This window comes from Scatophagus argus, chromosome 20 (genome assembly GCF_020382885.2).
Source record: "Scatophagus argus isolate fScaArg1 chromosome 20, fScaArg1.pri, whole genome shotgun sequence".
Taxonomy (NCBI): Eukaryota; Metazoa; Chordata; class Actinopteri; family Scatophagidae; genus Scatophagus; species Scatophagus argus.
In genome coordinates, this window is record NC_058512.1 from 5840430 (window position 1) to 5858292 (window position 17863).

Consider the following 17863-nt stretch of genomic DNA (forward strand, 5'->3'; position numbering starts at 1 on the left):
TATGTATATATATATATAGCTGTCTTGCAGGCGCGACTTTGGGACTGAATCTCGTGGTCGCGTCGTTGGTAACCACAAGTGAACAGACTCCAAGCAGCAACTTGGAGACTCGAGAGCACAAACTAAACATCTCCGCTACTACTCAGCTGCCCCTGGAGACACTTGTGCCCAACTTCTCGACGAAAACAAAGGAAAGCGGAAAGCAGCGTGAGGAGGTGGAGGAGGTGCAAGGCTACAGCTCATTACTCTCCATTCAATCTCAAGGAGTTTTCCGCGCCGCTTTTCTGGGTTGCGAGCGGCTGCAAACATGACACGAAGATCCTGCGCGATTCCGGCGGTCGGGATCATCTCGGCTCTCCTGCTGGTCTCTGGCTTCGGCTTAATTGTGTCTCATGTGTTCCGCACGTTTATGCACAACCGCCTCAAAAAGGTAAAAGAAAAAAAAAATCATCCCATGCACTTTATAAAGCACGTGCTTATGTAGGGCGGCTTGAATGACTCATTTTACGCATTTCCCCCTTTGACCTCACTGCCTTGACGCCTCGATCAGATCATGTTTGCAAACTTATTACTTTGTTAGGCTGCACTGAGTCAGTGTTAACAGTCGTTAGAGTACAGATAAGTCAGATCTTTGGATAAAAATTAAGCTGCATTGTGATTTTTTAGATGTGCCAACTAGACGATCAGCATCAGGCCAGACTTTGTTGTGTCACCTGCTGCTGTTTGTCTGTTCCTGAGTTGTCCCGGTTGGTGCTTGTCACTGGAGTGTGTGGTTTGGTGAAGCAGTACAGTGATGGCTGGTGTGTGTAGCATCCCAGAGGGAGTGGCTCCTCTGGGGTGGCTGTCACGTTCAATGCGCTGCGACTTTGAGGACACACACACGGCTGGGCAAACCACAAGCAAACTCAAATGCACATGCGTCAGTTTCGCCACATGTATGTGGTCGGTTTGGTAGCCTCATTGAAGCATTTTCTCAGAATTATAAAACCTGCTTTAGATGCTGTTGCTCTTTTGCGCTGTACGTTTGCAGTAATGTCCTTTATATATGTATTTCCAATGTTTTAGACTGTATTGGTGAAGTTCAAAGCCTTCTCACAAGGTTCACTTTACTCTGATAACAGTGCAGGCGTGAAATTTACTGTTGACTCATATTCAATATCATGTGACGCGCCCTCATCCTTGTCAAACTCAGGTCAGGTCAGGTTACAAGACTTTCTAGTGGTGTGAATTGGGCCTAATGCTGAAAATGTCAAACTGAAAGAAAATGCAGTCACAAACTATTTTGACTTTCATAGAGACAACAACAGTGAGTTAATCATACATGTAATATTGTGCAGGGATGATGTTTGTGGTTTATTTTGATCACATCAGTCAAACGCTGGTGGATTAATTTCATTACATCAACTTAACACTTTCTTTCCTCAAATAATTTCATTTCTTACCTGCTGCAGGAGTAACTGATGAAATAAAAAATATTCAACGCTGACAGTTTAGTCTTGTTTATGGTACAATATTTATTCTTAGACTTGTCAGTTTACCCTTAAGACATTTTGATGGGGCTCAATGAGTGTTGAGTCAAAAGCTCTTTGTGCAGGTGAGTAACAGGAATAAAAAAAAACAAAAGAGAATCAGGTAGAGTTGAGTGATTCTGGGTTAGTGGGTTCATCTGTATTAGCATGAACTCAGTGGTTTAACTTAGAAAACATTTGAGTAGGTGTTAATTATGCACACACATCTGAAAATTACGGGAAATTTGAGAAAATACTGCAGGAGGAAAAACCTTGTGGTGTCTTAAATTACGTTGTTCAGATGTGTTATGTTGTTGTTCATAGTGTTTTAAAAGATGATAGAAGAGGTTGTGGCTGCAGGAATTTGGGAGATTTTAGCTGTTCTTAGATGGATTGGTGCCAACTTTTGTCCTGCATAAGTTTGATTAGTTAATTGAAAGAAAATTAGTTGCCAGTTATTTTCATAAATGATTAATTGTGTCAGTCATTTGTGGAATTTGATGAAGAGTTTTGTGTTTTGGACTGTCAGTTGGGCAGAAGAAGCAACTTGAAGACTTCACTTTGGATTCTGAGAAATCCAGATGAGCATTTTTCACTTTTTTTTACATTTTATAGACAATAAAAACAATTGAAAACAATCAGCAGATCAATTAATAATGCAGTTAATTGTTACTTGCCGTGTGTAGGGGACTATTACAGAGTACTAACACATGCTGACTTTATCCCAGATGGGCGACAGTTGACATGTCAAAGCCACAGTAAAGCAAACATACAGTAAAGTGATTCATTGAATTTTGTTAATCATTAACCCAAGGTGTAATTTAAGGCTACTGCTGCAGTGGGCACTCTGATGACCCAATTCCTAGAGAAGCAAGATCATTTTTAATGAATGAAACCATGTTTAAGTAGGTTTAAGTTTTCAATCTGTTGAAAACTAGAGGTTGTGGAACCTTTACAAATGTTTTAGTCTCAGTCGCTGCCTTTCTAATTCCTACACAGTTTTATACGTGCAGAGACAGAGGAACAAGATATATTACCCAAGCAAAGTAGATTTGGCAAAATAGCTTCTGCCTGTCAAGAGTGTGGCATCACATGAATACAGAGATGTATGTTATCAAATCTGTTCAAAGTCCATTCTTAACTTTAATACAAAAAAGTGTGTGTGTGGGTGTGACACACATGTAGACACATGCAGCTATCTCCTCTGGCAGGATGATTTATATGATTTATCTCAGCCATATCACGTAACTCCCTTACCCCAGGTGCACCAGCATGAAGGATCTCATTTCATGGATGCCCTACTCAGCAGTAGTCGCTCTTTGTGTGCTAAGCCTCTTTCACACTGCTCGGTTTATTGGGAAACCGGCTGGGGTGGCAGACTCCCAGCCTCCCATGTGAGTTAAGAGAGATGTCAGTAAGCAATGACCTGCTGATGAGGGGATGGTCTTGTCCCTGATGGGGAATGTTGTAATTTTGCAAAGACTAGACTAGAAATGGCGGGTTAGCAGCCGCCTGCTGACTGTCGACTGGGTTTCCTTCAGAGTTGAAATCTTTGACACAGTAACATTTCAACAATGCAAAGTTTTTGTGCTAGAAAATGAAATCCGGGAATGCGTTCTACACAACACATGGATGATTTGGCTATGTTCCCAAAGTTTTACAGGTAGTGGCAATAAAAACAGTGACATTAAAGGAAAGGCCATTGGGTCGTTAAAATCAACATGTCAACAACGGGAAGAATGTCTGTGCTCTGGTACACTGTGGTCCTTGTCATAGACAGCATTGTACAAAGGAATATTTTGATATGACTGTGCTGAACATAAGGTCAGGGGGTCAACAAATTCTGTTGTAATCAGTTTCTGCAGACAATCTTACAAAATTCATGGAAGTCAAGGCCAGAGTGAAATCATGATTGCTTATTTGGGCAAATTTAGTCTAGACAAATGAACAAGCTGTTATTGCCTTAAAATAATCCTTAAATAATTACCTTTTAATTAATCTAACTCATACTCTTTAAGATTTTTTCAGTAGCAGCATGGCAGCACTACAGTTCAGCTGGCAGAGCTTTGTTAGGTTTTACTGAGGCAAACCCACTTAGAGTATGCAAAGCTTGTGCATTGCACCTGCAGGAGTTAGCGAATGACCTCTTGCTGAGCCCGGCGTTATTCACATCTATGTATTTGCCTGTCTCGACATCAAAGAACTAGCAGTATGTGTATTTGTGTATTCACCTGCTACGTGTGTTTTCAAATGGGGAGTGGTGTAAGAGTAGCAGTGGTGAGTACGGAGATAAGAGGGTTTCTCTGTTCCTGTTTTCCACGCCGTATTTCGTGTAGCATGCTGGGAGGGTTACCATATTGATTGTTCAAAGCATGAAAGGACGACACCGAAAGGCCGTGCGTTTCCATCCTCAATCTAAGGTGACAGCTTTATTGTCCTTGGCTACTCAGTTAGACTTTTGTCTCTGAACAAGTAGAGGGGACCCCAAGGAGAGGAGGGGGGAGTCGCTCTGTTCTCCCCTGAAATAATGGGCCTTGTTTGCGTGTTGAGCTCCGTCGGGCTTATTTCATACTGGAGAGAACTGCTTTTAACTTTAACACAAATCTGACACAATTAGGCCAAAGAGAGATTTCCTCTTGATGTGTTGTCAGAGAAATACTAATCCCCTCGTCCCCCTCGTCCTTTCTCTCCCGCTCCTTGTGTTTCAGGATCCTCAAAAGATTTCTGCAGTGAAATGGTGCTGTCCTCGTCCAGAAGCAATGCTTTTGGCAGTTTTCTAGCATACGGTGAAACAGGGTGGTGCGGGTTTGTTTCCGTGCTGGACTTCCAGGGCCTCATAAGGTTCAGTCCAGAGGAATGTGGCTCAGATCATTAAGGTTGCGGTCCTGTGCAACCAGCAGGCATCCAGCCCTCCCCATCACATGACGCGTCAGCAGCTCTCCCTGAGTGCCCGTTGTCATTGGCAACCGCTGACAATGAAACTGTGGAGGGGTCTCCCCTAATGCTATTCATGTGTATAGCCAATGCTCTTGTCTGACGCTCAGACGGCAGCTCCCCCCTCCGCGACCCCCCAAGGTTGTTTTTGTTCTCTGGGTTGTTTTTACTAGGACAAGATTGTGGAAACTCCAGATTCAAAACATGTGTGCGCTATTGTAAAACTTTCTGCAGCCTTTGCAGCAAGTGTATCACCAACTGAAATGCATTTCAAAAGAGAAACACTTCTGCTTACAGTGAAATCATATATAAAGCAGGAGTTTGTTTTATTTTACTTAGTTAACTGAGATGTTGCCTTTCACAACCATGAACATGCATTTGTCTGAATGAATTATGTTTAGATTGACACTTACACGTTCTTAATGTCTCGACAGGAGATTGTTTTGGTGGAGGGCAGCCGTGTGTTCGAGTCATGGAAAACCCCTCCCCCTCCTGTCTACATGGAGTTTTTCTTCTTCAATGTGACCAATGTGGATAATTTCCTTGAAGGGGCCAAGCCAGTGGTCAAGCAGGTCGGACCCTACACCTACAGGTGGGATGCGAGAGAACCTCGGTGTACTCACATCTGACATGTTGAAATATCTGATGTTGCTGCGTGTGCAGGAGGTGATGTGTGCACGCAGACTTGCATATGGGAACTTTGGGTATTTATTTCACAGTGCAAAATTAATTTTTGCAGAGCAGGAAGTAATTAAAAAAAAAAAAAACCTTTTCTCATGCACGAGTTAGTTATTTATTTTTTTTCAAACGAGGCTTCTTTCTGTGGTGCTGTTGAAACGTGCCTGTTATTTGCTCAGCGCGTTTGCAAACCGAACAAGTGAAATCAGCCTGACTGCTTCCTCTGTTGTGGTCTACTTAAGTCTCGTGTTTTAAGCTTAGAGATTTGCCAGAAGCATTGATTTTATCCGCCAAGTGTATTGTTTCATACGCTGTCCAGTCTGTCATCGCTTGTTAATGCTCCCACTGAAACCCTTAAATAAATATCAAGGTTCACTGCTGAAACAGTATAAATGCTACAGCAGCCACAGTGCATGTCAACATAATCTACCCCGTCACGTGAATTACCACTGCGTACGTTACCTAATCTCAAACAAACGTTGAAAGGAAGGAAGCTGATACTCTGATACTCATTTACACTCATTCACATAACTGATTTGCAACAGGAGCGATCCTATAGAGCTTCAAGAAAAATGTATAAAAATATATTATTGAATATGTTTTTCCCAGAGAGTACAGGTATAAAGACAATGTCAGCATGGTGGAAAATGGCACGAAGGTGTCCGCATACAACACCAAAAGCTTTGTGTTCCTGAGAGAGAGGTCTGTGGGTGACCCAGCTGTGGATAACATCACCACCGTCAACATCCCTGCTTGGGTGAGTGATGAACTTAAGGTCTTATACAAGTAGAGCAAAGTGGAAATCCTAGTAGGGGAAAGTGGGGTGTGTGTGTTCTTCTGTAACTTCCCTCTGCAGTTTGTGTATTGTTTCCACAATCCCACCACCTCACTCTACCTCACCCTTCATTCTTCTTCATCTCTTCTCTGTTCTGCTCCACCTCCTGTCTCCAGGCTGTAATGACCAAGGTGAAAGGGAGTTTCTGGAAGTCCAACTTGGTGTCCATCTGGATGAACTCTTTCGGGAGCGGTCTCTTCACAACTCGCACTGTGGATGAGTTGCTGTGGGGCTACGAGGATCCCTTGCTGGCCCGCGTCTCTTCTTCCAGTCCTGAGGTGGAAAAGATCTTTGGCCTCATGTACAAGGCATGTACAGCTCTGCAAATGATGAAAGCTGATGAACTTTGGCTGGATTGCTGTTCTTTTCTAATAGTTCTTTTTTTTTTTTTTGATTAATTCTGTCATGAAATCCAGTCACTCTGAAAATCACTGCAGCTGGTATCTTCTGTGACAGAATATTTCAGTGTTTCTGAAAACATGAGTACATTTTTAATGACTTAAATCTTTGGATCTATTCAGAAAAATGGAAGTAACACCGGGGAATTTGTCTACCACACTGGGCAGCAGAACTACATGGATTATGGCCTCGTTGAAACATGGCAAGGCCAAAGGTAGCACTGTTGCAGTCTCACGAACACACAGTCCCTTCTCTGTTTTAATCCACTGCAATGAAACTTCCCTGGGTAACCTTTGGATTTAAAAAGTTTCCCAAATCTACTGCTGTTTGCCAGTAAAAAGAGACCATGTCTGTTTGTCTGTTGGTGTGGACTGTTGCCCACATTAGAGGACACAGGGCAGCACATCCTGTGACCCTTCTTATCCAGTTTTATTCTCTAACTCCCCTTGTAGTCTCTAATTGCCCTTCTTACTCCTGGGAAAGATTTTTTTTTTTTTACGGTGACTTTCAGATAAAAGTCTGTCTGATCCTCAGAACACTTCATTTTGATGTACTGCTATTAAGATGAAGATGATACTGATGTTGACATTGGAAGTGTTTTTTTTTTTCCTGCCAGAAAGAGCCACAATATTGTTTTTTTTATTCTGTTTTTGTCTAAAATGCATGGTACCTCAGACCGAAAAACCTTTTCAGTTGCTTTGCAGATAGAAATAATTTCCAAGAACCTTTTATCAGTGGCCAAAGAAATACCCTCTGCATGAATATTGTGTTTTTTAATTGTCTAAATGTTCAATTTTAAATAGGCTTTTTGCAAATGTGCCCTTTTTCAGCAAGCTGACCTTCTGGACATCTGACCAAAGCAACAGCATCAATGGATCAGATGGCAGCGCTTTCCATCCTCTGCTGAACAAGGATGAACGCATTTACATCTTCACTCCAGACCTCTGCAGGTACATCTTTGCACCACAGTGCAGCCGACTGCTCCCATTTGGTGTCACTTGAAGATTTGTTAACCATGTGAGCAAGAGCAAAACATTTTAATTACTGTTGCGTAAATATCCCAGTAAGAACATTAATCTGTAACCTCACGGACGGCATGGCTTCATAGACGGCGATGTCGGTCATTTGCTTGGTCCACCTCTTTGGTCCAGACTGGAATATTTCAACAGCTGTTGGATGGACTCGCATGACATTTGGTACAGATACCCATGTTTCCCGGAGGATGAATCCTAATGGCTTTGGTGACCCTGAAACTTTACCTCTAGCGCCACCAGCAGGTCAAAACTACTTTATGACCAAATACCTGTAAAACTAGTGACGTTCCCATCAGCCTCATCTGTACTTTGTGTCTGAGATTTAGCAAATATTAGGAACTAACACGCTTAACTCGGTGTTAGTTGTCACTGTGAGTATGTTAGCACTATGAGTCAGGTTATGCTTGAATAGAACAAGTTCTACGATGTGTTTTTCAGTCTCATTAGACCTGACAAGCGCTTAAAGTTGTTCAGGACTGCTATGGTTGAGTGAAGACCGCCAATCGCTACAGCAAGGGGATATGATGTAACTCTTAAATATGGGGATAACGATAACCGATGTAAATAGCTGTGTTAGACCTAGACGGGAAGGGTGTGTCTAATCACAGTGTGAAGTGGTTGTGAATGTCAGATAGTCTGTTTCAGAAAGTCTGCCCTCCACCAAAACAATCTCCTGTTGATAGTCTGTTGGAGATATGTGCAGGGAGGTTGTTCCATCCGTCAAACAGCTCTGAAAAAGCATACTGGCAGCTTAACCACGATCTCACAGAGCTGCTAGCATGGCTATAAACTCTTAATCTTGTTGGCAGTTAAATGTGAGGCCACTATTCACCTGACTCAAGTACAAAGAGTTATATTATGTGTCACCACAGACAACGGGGATTTGCATTCTCCAGTTTGTCCCACTGTTAGCTCTTGTTCCATACATGATATTTTACTTCAGGATGGTGTGGTTGTGACAGGTTATGAGGCGATGTCTATTCCTGGTACATGAGCTGGCCTGAAAACATTGGGATTCTGTTTGCCACACAGCAGGACGGGGTCTTTCATATCTCTGGAATGGAAATATGTTCACAGGCCTTGGGTCCCATGCATTGTTATCATAACATCCTGATCACTTACAAGCGGCACCACAGGTGACGACTGTTTTTGCACCAAGGCTTTACAGCCTATACTGTGCAGTCTTTTTGAAACACTAACATGGCAATTTCCAGGAAACACTTTATGGAAAGGCTCACTTGAAGAAGAATGAAATGGTGATGGAAGATAAGGAAGAAGGGGATGGACAACTGTTAAAACAAAGAGAGAAAAACCATGAAAGCACTGTATTGATTTGTGCTGAGCTCATTTTTACAGCAGTGGGAAAGAGAAGTTCTTGTGGTTTCTGTTCTTGACCAGCTGGAGCAAATAAGTTTCATGATGCATTCCATGTCAAGTATCTGGCAAGACATTTTTACTGCTAATGCTCGTAAGGACGTTGTGATTTCAGGAAGATCCTCTGGGGAGTTTTCGTATCAAGATTTCTTCATTCAGTGCTTGAGAAATAAAGGAGAATTGCTTCTAACACAGTGACCTGATGAATAGTTCCTTGGAGTTTCATCGTGTAAATGCGAAGTCTGCTGGCTTCACTTACAAAACCCCACTGGTTATGAGAGCTTCTAATTTAGAAAATAACCTTGACCTTAAAAAACACAAGCTGCTGCAGGCGTCTTCCCCTTTTTGTTGAGCATGGAAAGAATCTGTTACAGTGGTATGGTTGTACCTTTGACTCTGATTGGACTCCGAAGTGATTACACTTTCACCTACTTATTCATCGCCTGGTGGCCTCATCATGGCTGTCTGTCTTATTGTGACTAAAGGGAAGGCTCCCTCCCTGTTTCCTGTGCTACCATAACTTAAAGAGGAAATGTTCTATTGAGACTTACGTTTTAACCTTTCACACAGACAGCTTTGCTTGAATTTTTCTTTTTTTTTTTTTTTTTTCAGGCTTAAGCCCTTGTCAGAGTAGCTCAACACCATGTTGTGTTAACACATGTGTTAAGTTAAATGACATCTGGGACGGATCCATACGATAAAAAAAAAAGCGATTGAATTCCCATCTGTGACCTGACGGGGTGGTGACTCTTTGATCCAGTAACTGACATCTGAGCCACAAAAACCCAGGGATTTTGACGAATTGTGAACAGGTGTCATTGTTCAAATACCAACTTGTCTTTTAGCGTACGTTAATCTTTCCTCTAGTTGTTATCCTGTGATATTCAGTCTTGGACAATCAACGCTTTTCTAAATATTAAAAGATTAAACAAACAATGACTAGCATGTAGCACAAACAAGTTTTTCTGAACATGCACACTTAAACACTTAAACTTTGAGCTCTAAACTAAACTGATATGAATGCACATCAATGAAACACATCAGTGCTGGTGTTAGTATTGACATTTCCCTCCAAAGTAATTTAAAATATCTGCATTTCATGGATCAAAAATGGCTCAGCACTGCATCTGCTTTCCAAAATGATCCTGAACCTCGCATGACCAATGCTGAGGAAAAGTTCATGACCTCCACGCCCCCTTGACTGTGGGTCTTGTGAAATCGCGCTGTGAGTCTGGCAGCAGCTGTTCATGACTGGTTAGCTCATACTACAAGCCGGTTGTTCGTACTATACCGAGCGGCAGCCATTCTGTCAGACTGTTGCTCTGGTCGGTGTCTCCTTACCTCCAGCGTCACACACTACGTTGCCACGAGGCCACGCCGCCGGCCTTGTTTGCCTCTTATAGTCCTCTGCTGGATTTCATAAATATGTTGAGAGCCAACAGAATTTAGATGTGTCGTTAAAATTAACATAGTGTCTTTCCTCTTGTTCTGGCTGCCGCAAATCTTGACAAACTGTGGCTCTGCAGCACTACAAACTTACTAACAAACTAAATAATTGTAGACGTTATACATTATACTAAATAACAAAGTAAATTCCCCTGTCTCTCTTCTTTAGCATCGTCTCATCAGGACTCCCAAATTTTGGGCACGACACAGTGAAACAGTTTAGAGCCAAAAGAACTTTATTTTGGCTTAGCTTATCTAATATTAATTCCCACTGTAACAGTGGAGAAGCACATAAGGCTTTTTGCTTCGCCTCTCTCACAAAGGTCAAGGGAAAGGTCTGTACAGTATTGTTGCGCAATTGGTGGGCTGCGAAGTGATGAGCCACGACCTCCCGGTCAGTTGGCAGGCACTGTATAGACTCCTTTGTTCTCGCGGAGAATCGTCAGGATTCCCTAAACAGAGCAGAACTGCAGATTGAGAACTGATGACTTGCTTACAATAGCGGAATTCTCCTGGAAGTTGTAAAAACACAACAAACGTTAAAATATAATTGAAAGATTTATGATGTTTCTCTCCCAGCACAAGAGGAACAGCTACACCACACTACACAGCAGGATCTGTGTGTTTAGAATGAAAAAAGGACATAATTGTAACCCCTCAAACTTCTCTTGAAATTTAAAGTCGTAATTCTGCACCAAAATATGGGCTCAGGTAATCTCCTGTTTTGTCCACAGTGTTTCAAACAGTTGTTTGTATCATTAAATTGACTAATTTACAGTCCCAGGTCAGACTGACAATATTCAGGCTGTAAACTGGTGTCCGAACAAATTGTGCACATGCTGTACAGCAATAAATTGTTGATATGAAATCGAGTGATAAAATGTTAACACAGCGGTAAACAGAGACGAATAGAAGGAGCGTAAATAAGAATACTGATTTCATTTTGTCCTGTGACGTTCTCGCTTCGCTCTGCAGGTCGATCTACGTGGAGTTTGAGAAGGATGTGGAGGTGAAAGGAATCCCAGCCTACCGCTTCACACCACCACGTTCTGTGTTGGCCAGCAAAGAGGAGAACCCTGCCAATGAGGGCTTCTGCGTCAGCCCACAAGAGTGCCTGGGAACCGGCCTTCTGAAAGTCAGTCCCTGTCGGAAAGGTAAATGTCAGCTTGTGCAGCGCGTTTTCTCACCCGTGCTTTCACATACCGCTTTCAAAACACAACTCGTGGCGTCAAGCGTCTGTGCTTACACTCTGACCTGGGCCTCTACAGTAAACACATACCTTTTTAGTTTGAAAGCTAACTGTGATCAGATTTGATTTTTGTTGCTGTCCACCACAGTTGTCAACCCCTGACTCTGTATCGGTCAGGTTTTCCTTTCCTTCCCACTATCACCAGCTTTAATACTCCTTAAATGACCCATGTGACATAGCACTCCAGCCCTCCACACCTCAGGCACCATCTGACCATGACTGACCCAGTAACTGAGGGGGCGTTAAGCCCTGTCACCTGATTTCTGCCTTGGATATGACCAGACATTACCTTTGTGCCTGTGATTACGGCCCAGTTTATTCTATTTCTTGGATTATCATTCCCTGAAGTGAACAATGCTAGCTTTTTAACATGTTTTCCATGATTTGTGGACCAACAATAATGTTGACAAAGTAGAAAACAGAAATGATATTATTTGCTGTGAAGGATTAAAGTTTGCAAAGTGGTGTTCATAACATATTGAGATGAATGGAAGCTAAGGGTCATTTAAGTATCAAGCATACTATTTTAGTAAATGTAAACAGTAGTAGTAATGTAGTAAATAGTGGTAATATTAAAATAATCCAAACATTTTGAGGTTCATTTCATTCTGCTCAGGTGAGGGGGATTTAAGAGGGCGTGCAGAGGGTTATGTTTAGGTCAGGTGCTGATTAGTGAACACAGCGTTTAAAGGCACTCTTAAGTATACCAAAACAAATATGCGTGTGCACCTTTGCACTGCCGTGACCTTGTGGGCTGTTACAGGAACAGCCTCTCAGGTGACCAAGGACATCCAATGTTTTTGTCAAACATCTGTTGCCAAACACGAGAGCAGGAAAACTGTCACCTCTGCCCCACTTCATCAGCTCCTCTAACTGTGCCACCATCTCACTTTGTTGTTGCTGCTGCTCAGATACAAGCTGGAGCACTTTTGTCCTTGCTGAGCGACAGCCATCCAGAACGACTCGGTGTGACATTGCACAGGTGGAACTTAACCAAGAATGTGTCACCCGGCCATACCGTTCCTTATTTTGACCGCGGACGTGTTGTAGTGTTGTAGTAAAGCAATAACTCCTGCTCACAATGTGAGGAAGGAACTCGGCAAGAGTAACAAGATACTTTATTTGGATATCAGATACAGCCCTTAATTTGTTTAGCCTACCTATTGTTTATTTCGTTTGGAAGCTCCGTCCTGAGTAACATGTTGCATGTCCTGCGATGGAAGTCAGATCATATCTCACTGGCGTGTCTTGAAGACTCTTGCCAAATGTTCAGCCGTTTGCCATGTCCTGATTGGATCAAACATCAAACAACAGGAAATGTTGCACTTGCATGTAAATACTGGTATACTTTGGTTACTTTCCCGACCTCTGCATTGGTGAGATTTCATGTCTTCACAGAGCAGATAATCTGAAAATATCACAACTTTGAGATAAGATACACTGTTGAGGTCGTCTTAATATTGCCTGCTAATTAATGTCTGTTATATGTTGTTATGGAGGCGTGTGGCAACTCAGATGTCTCCAAACCATAATTAGAGAAGGGGAAACACATGCATTTTATCATAGTTGACATTTGCCTCACTTAATGGTGCAGACAAAAGTTGGGTTGGCGTTCCTGTTTTTTCTCCAGCAGAGATATACATCATGCTTTGCTCAGCTTAATGTTGTCACTTTCCTTATTGTTTCCCCTCCGAAACCTCTCACCTCCTCTCTTCTCCTGTCCTCACACAGGTGCTCCAGTGGTCGCCTCTTTTCCTCATTTTCACCTGGCAGAGGATAAATATGTGGCCGCCATTGAAGGAATTAACCCTCAATGGGAGCATCACCAAACGTTCCTCGACCTCAACCCGGTAAGCCGCCAGGCCACAGTCCATCAGCACTTTTTATGCTGCAGTTGTGACTGGCTTCGTTAGTGCTGAGGCTCATCTTTGCTGCTCTTGCTGTCCATTTAAACCCACAGCTGAAACGTGCAGGAGCAGCTCGTTGTGTGTTGGATGCATTAGCGTGGAGTTCCACTCCACATTGAAAAGCACCACTACACCACCTAGTGGCCTTTATGTAGTAGTGTGGCATCACTGTACTCCTAAAAGAGTTTGGCAGATTAATAATATATTTTGATTAATTTTCTGTGTGCAGACCACTGGAGTGATTGTGCGTGCTAACAAGAGAGCACAGGTGAACGTTTTGCTCAGCAGGATCTTAGGATTCCCGTGAGTATCTGCACCCAAACACAAGCTTAACACTGTTAATTTCTCTGTACTGCTGCTTTGTGTGTGTCCATACTGCATATGGTCGCTTCACACTCTGTATATTGTATCCATAACAGGAAAACCAGAGGCCTGAACGAGACGGTCTTTCCCGTCATGTTCCTCAATGAGGTAAGGAACGCTGAAGACACGCTGAATTACACTCGTATCCTGTAACTGCTGCAGTAGGTTTGAACACAGAAAGAATGTGAATTGTAGTGCATCATTATTATGAAGTCGTTATATTTAATGAACAAAATTATTCATGCTTAATCTGTTTTGACTAATTAATTTCTGGCAGATCTTCTAAAAAAGGAATATTTAGCATTGTTAGCATTTTCTATTTTATGCACAAGGAACCAAATTTTAACCCCTGGAAAGTATTAAATACAAAATGCTAAACCAGTCAGTGGTGATAAACAAAAATTTGCTCTTCTTAGTGTATGTGTTGGATTGTGTTTTAACACACAGAGTGTGGTGATTGACGATGCGTCTGCGGCGAGAGTACAGAAGCTGCTGCTGATTGTCACGCTGGTGTCCAACTTCCCGCTCATCATTGTGGCACTGGGTGGCATTTTGCTGGTGGTCTTCATCATCCTTCTGATCAGGGCCCGCAAAGACAAGGTACGACACCAGCTCTTACCTGATTCTATTTTGTTTTATGTATTAACAGCCCGCAATTTGCTTGCTTTATCCCATTAAGTAATTATTGTGATGTTTGTCAAATTCTTAACCACAAATTAATGACACTGTGCATGTGTCCATTGTGCATTTGTCAACTTCCCTGTGCAGAATGAAGTTAAGCGCACTGCATTTACCAAGCCTCTTTATGCTGTAAGTTTTCTGTTTATTTTGCTAATTTATCTGTTGACTTTCTATGTTGCGTTTGCTATATTCAAGCTTCTGTCTCGCTATGTTGTCTGCATCCATCTTTCATTTCATTTTTCTGTATGACTTTCACTCCTCCTAAAATAATTCTGGTGTTGAACAATAAACTTTTTCATTTGGTTTTAACACTGTAACATAATGAAGTATTACCAAATGTTTAGATTTGTAAAAATATTACTAGGATATCAATCCCTTTTGATTACAACTTATAACTTTTTTGTTTTGTTTTGTTTTTTTAACCTCCCACTGCAGACGTCTACTGAGGACGACACTTCTTACTCTCCTGTCAGTGACAAGGAAAAGGAAGACAACCAAAATGGAACTTATATTGGTTTAACTCCTAAAGCTGACGCACAAGCTTGAGGAGGGAGCCTTAGAAGGGGGCATGTATATCGACAACCCTCAGAATTAAACATGGGGATTTGGGTTTTCAGGAGAGGGAAAAAAAATTGCTGCAGAAAATTGTCAGTATTGCCTTTGTAATTTGAAATTGGGGGGGGGTGTAGAGGAGGGGAACATATTTTTAATCCTAAACATAATGTTCTGGATGTACTTAATTTTAAGTATAGAAAGCTACCTAAAGTCCAGGTCGAGCACACTGTATTCGACATTGATTTGAAACCGCTGTGCATCAAGGGCTCCTTTTTTTTTTGTTGCTGAATCAGTTGCTGATCATCTAAACTCTAATGAACAGAGAGGAGATCGCACTTCCAAAACAAACAAGCCTTTAAACTTCAGGTGTGAGTTAAATTAGATTTCCAGTGTTGTGGCCTCACCTCATTCTCTGTTTGCCTGGTTTAGATCGGGTTTTCAGATTTTAGCACTCGAGTGCTATCTAACAGGGCACAGGGAGTGATGGGACCGGGTCAATGAAGTCCACAAACTGTGAGTTTTGTTTTTTTTTTTTTAATATCATATATCACTCTCAGGGTGTCTTCTGCTCAAACAATATTAAGAAGCAGAAGAAGAGAGAAACAAAACAGCAAACAATCTCTTTGTGGAGAAATTCATTATTTCTGTCATTTTCATTTCATCCTAAACTAAATGTTACAAAACATTTACACGGCCAATTATTATTTTCTGCTTGTGCACTGTAGTGTTATCACCTAAAAACATTCAGAGTATGGCATAGCTTTGTATATATACAGTGGAAGAAGTGTTGGGCTGCTTACATTCCTCAGTGTAAGATAGGAATGAATATCAGACAAAACGCTGTATATTTTGGATACTTTAATTTTTTTGTAAAATAAGAAGTCCTTCTGATTTTTTTTTTTGTAAATGTTAATGTAGAAATGTTTGAATGAAGAACATCTTAAACTAGAGCTTCACAAGTATCTTCTGGTGCCATAATGAGCGACACATTGATCAACCATCGAAATGATTCGTACACTACTGAATTTAGGTCTTGTCTGTATTTTTGCCCTGTTTAAGTGTTTGTACTATCTAACATGGCCGTATGAAAAATCTAATTAATCTTGTTATCATTTGAAAAGATGCTTTTTTGATGCTGTTGTTGAAGGCCTTAGCATTGTTGGTGCTGTGTATGACACCCAGCGAAACCTTTGTTCAGTGTTTGTGATTTTGATTTCGTGTCAGGCGTCAGCGATTGCAACTCGGACGTCATGAGGGTTTAATATGAAGAAACACTGCAGTTGTGCCGTTAAAAGAATCAGTGTTACTGAATTAATTTAGCCTTTCATAGTTTTCATATATTTAATGAAAAGAAAATATGTTGTACCAACAGAGCTACTCTATCTTTCAGATACCAAACAACTCACAACTGACTTTTGTTTAAGTTTTGTTTTTTGTTTTCTTTTGGGTTTTTTTTTTTTTAATCAGCTGGCAGGGTCAAAGCGCACTTTGAAAACGCTCTGCTTGAGTGATGTATTGTTCAACAAGGCTACAGCTTTCTCGGTAAAGACTGGTGAAGATTTTAGAAGTCAGGTGCCATTTAGTGTAATACATCATTTCTACAGAATTACTTCATATGAACTGTGAGGAACCCAGCTGCAATTACTGCAATTATTTTTAATTACCACACTTTAAGGGTTAATGAGTTGCTCCTTATCAGCTTGTCATTACATGCACTCAAATAATCAACAATGACTATATCTGACAATAGTGGAGAAGCTCTAACATGTTTCATCTAGAGATTTTTGATTTTGTTATCTGTGATTGATGTGTACTGCGATTTAAATATGTACAATGAGAAGACTGAATCAAAATAGAAGAAATTTGTCGATAATCGTACGTAACTGTCACCATATATTCATCAGAGCGGGAATGAATGGTTTAGTCAATCTTTTCTTATGCAAAAAACACAGTATTACACAACATTAGTGTTGTGGTTATAGAGGCTAAATTGCTGAAATTGGTCAAACCAAAACACAAAGAGCTTCTTATGAACTGTGAACTGAGCTGCAGATTATATTTACTGACATTGTTACAGCTATACCACGTATTCTTCTAATTGTCAGCTTGTTTTGAAATGTTGACTGTTAGGACTGTTTTTATTGTGTACACAAAAATAAAAGTAGTTTCAATAAGCACGTCTCTTAAATGTTTCTTTTTTGGTGGTGCTGTTATTTTACAAAGGTTAAAGTTAGAAATGTACCGATGATATGATATAACATTTATAATTTATAGGATGCCAGAGAAGACTGAATCTGCACTGATCACTTAAGGAGAGACCTACATAGGCCTACAGCACCTCTCCATAGCATTCAGGTCCAAGCACTGGGTCTGTAAGGTTAGGTTCTGGTTCAGGATTAGACTCTTTGTCTTGGTTGAACAGTAAAGGAGGAATTCTGATAGCATTTGTGAGATGAGATAGATTCAAAGGATGGCGGAATACCATGAATAATAATTTGAATTTCCCTCGGGATCAATAAAGTATCTATCTATTTATCTGTTATTACTATTTACACGTTTTATCCTTTTTGTTTCAAACACCATAAATCTGTTCTCATTTTACAAATGTTTCCCCTATTTTTATTGTAAAATTAAATGTTTTCCATTTAATATTATTCACTGTTATTCTGTTTGCAATCAAAGTGATTCTTTTTACACTTTAGGATAAGAAAGTAAAACATATTGTGTGGAAAATTCTATAATGTTATCTAAGTTTACACCTAAAATGGTTAAACAGTATATTTTGTCGCTTTTTGAGATAAATTATTTGTCTCATGCTGCGTGAAAAACTCAAATAAAAGTTGCATGTGCAGGCTTCTTTCGTGAATAACGTGTTAAAATAATATGTTTCCACGTGACAT

The 17863-nt window shown here is 40.9% G+C and overlaps 1 protein-coding gene across 3 annotated transcripts; it reads left to right on the forward strand.

The window, feature by feature from the left end:
* The first annotated feature begins 22 nt into the window (after positions 1-22).
* Positions 23-17137, forward strand: LOC124051577 (lysosome membrane protein 2-like). Of its 3 annotated transcripts, XR_006841850.1 has the most exons (14): positions 23-430; positions 4877-5034; positions 5730-5877; positions 6072-6263; positions 6477-6568; positions 7185-7304; positions 11184-11362; positions 13189-13307; positions 13594-13667; positions 13784-13835; positions 14175-14327; positions 14496-14537; positions 14844-16438; positions 16472-17137. XR_006841850.1 is itself a non-coding variant. In XM_046375076.1 (13 exons), the coding sequence occupies exons 1-13, from the start codon at positions 308-310 to the stop codon at positions 14952-14954; spliced, it is 1563 nt and encodes a 520-aa protein (XP_046231032.1). In that variant the 5' UTR covers positions 23-307; the 3' UTR covers positions 14955-17137. The 3 variants fall into 3 exon arrangements, 2 of the variants coding, with proteins under 2 accessions (XP_046231032.1, XP_046231033.1); XM_046375076.1 differs by having other exon boundaries at positions 14844-17137; XM_046375077.1 differs by lacking the exon at positions 14496-14537 and having other exon boundaries at positions 14844-17137.
* The last annotated feature ends 726 nt before the right edge of the window (positions 17138-17863 follow it).

Coding starts and splice junctions, on each gene's coding strand:
- LOC124051577 (XM_046375076.1), top strand. CDS start 308: ATGACACGAAGATCCTGCGCGATTCCGGCGGTCGGGATCATCTCGGCT. Junction 6,264..6,476: donor TCTTTGGCCTCATGTACAAG/GCATGTACAGCT, acceptor GGATCTATTCAG/AAAAATGGAAGTAACACCGG. Junction 14,538..14,843: donor TTACCAAGCCTCTTTATGCT/GTAAGTTTTCTG, acceptor CTCCCACTGCAG/ACGTCTACTGAGGACGACAC.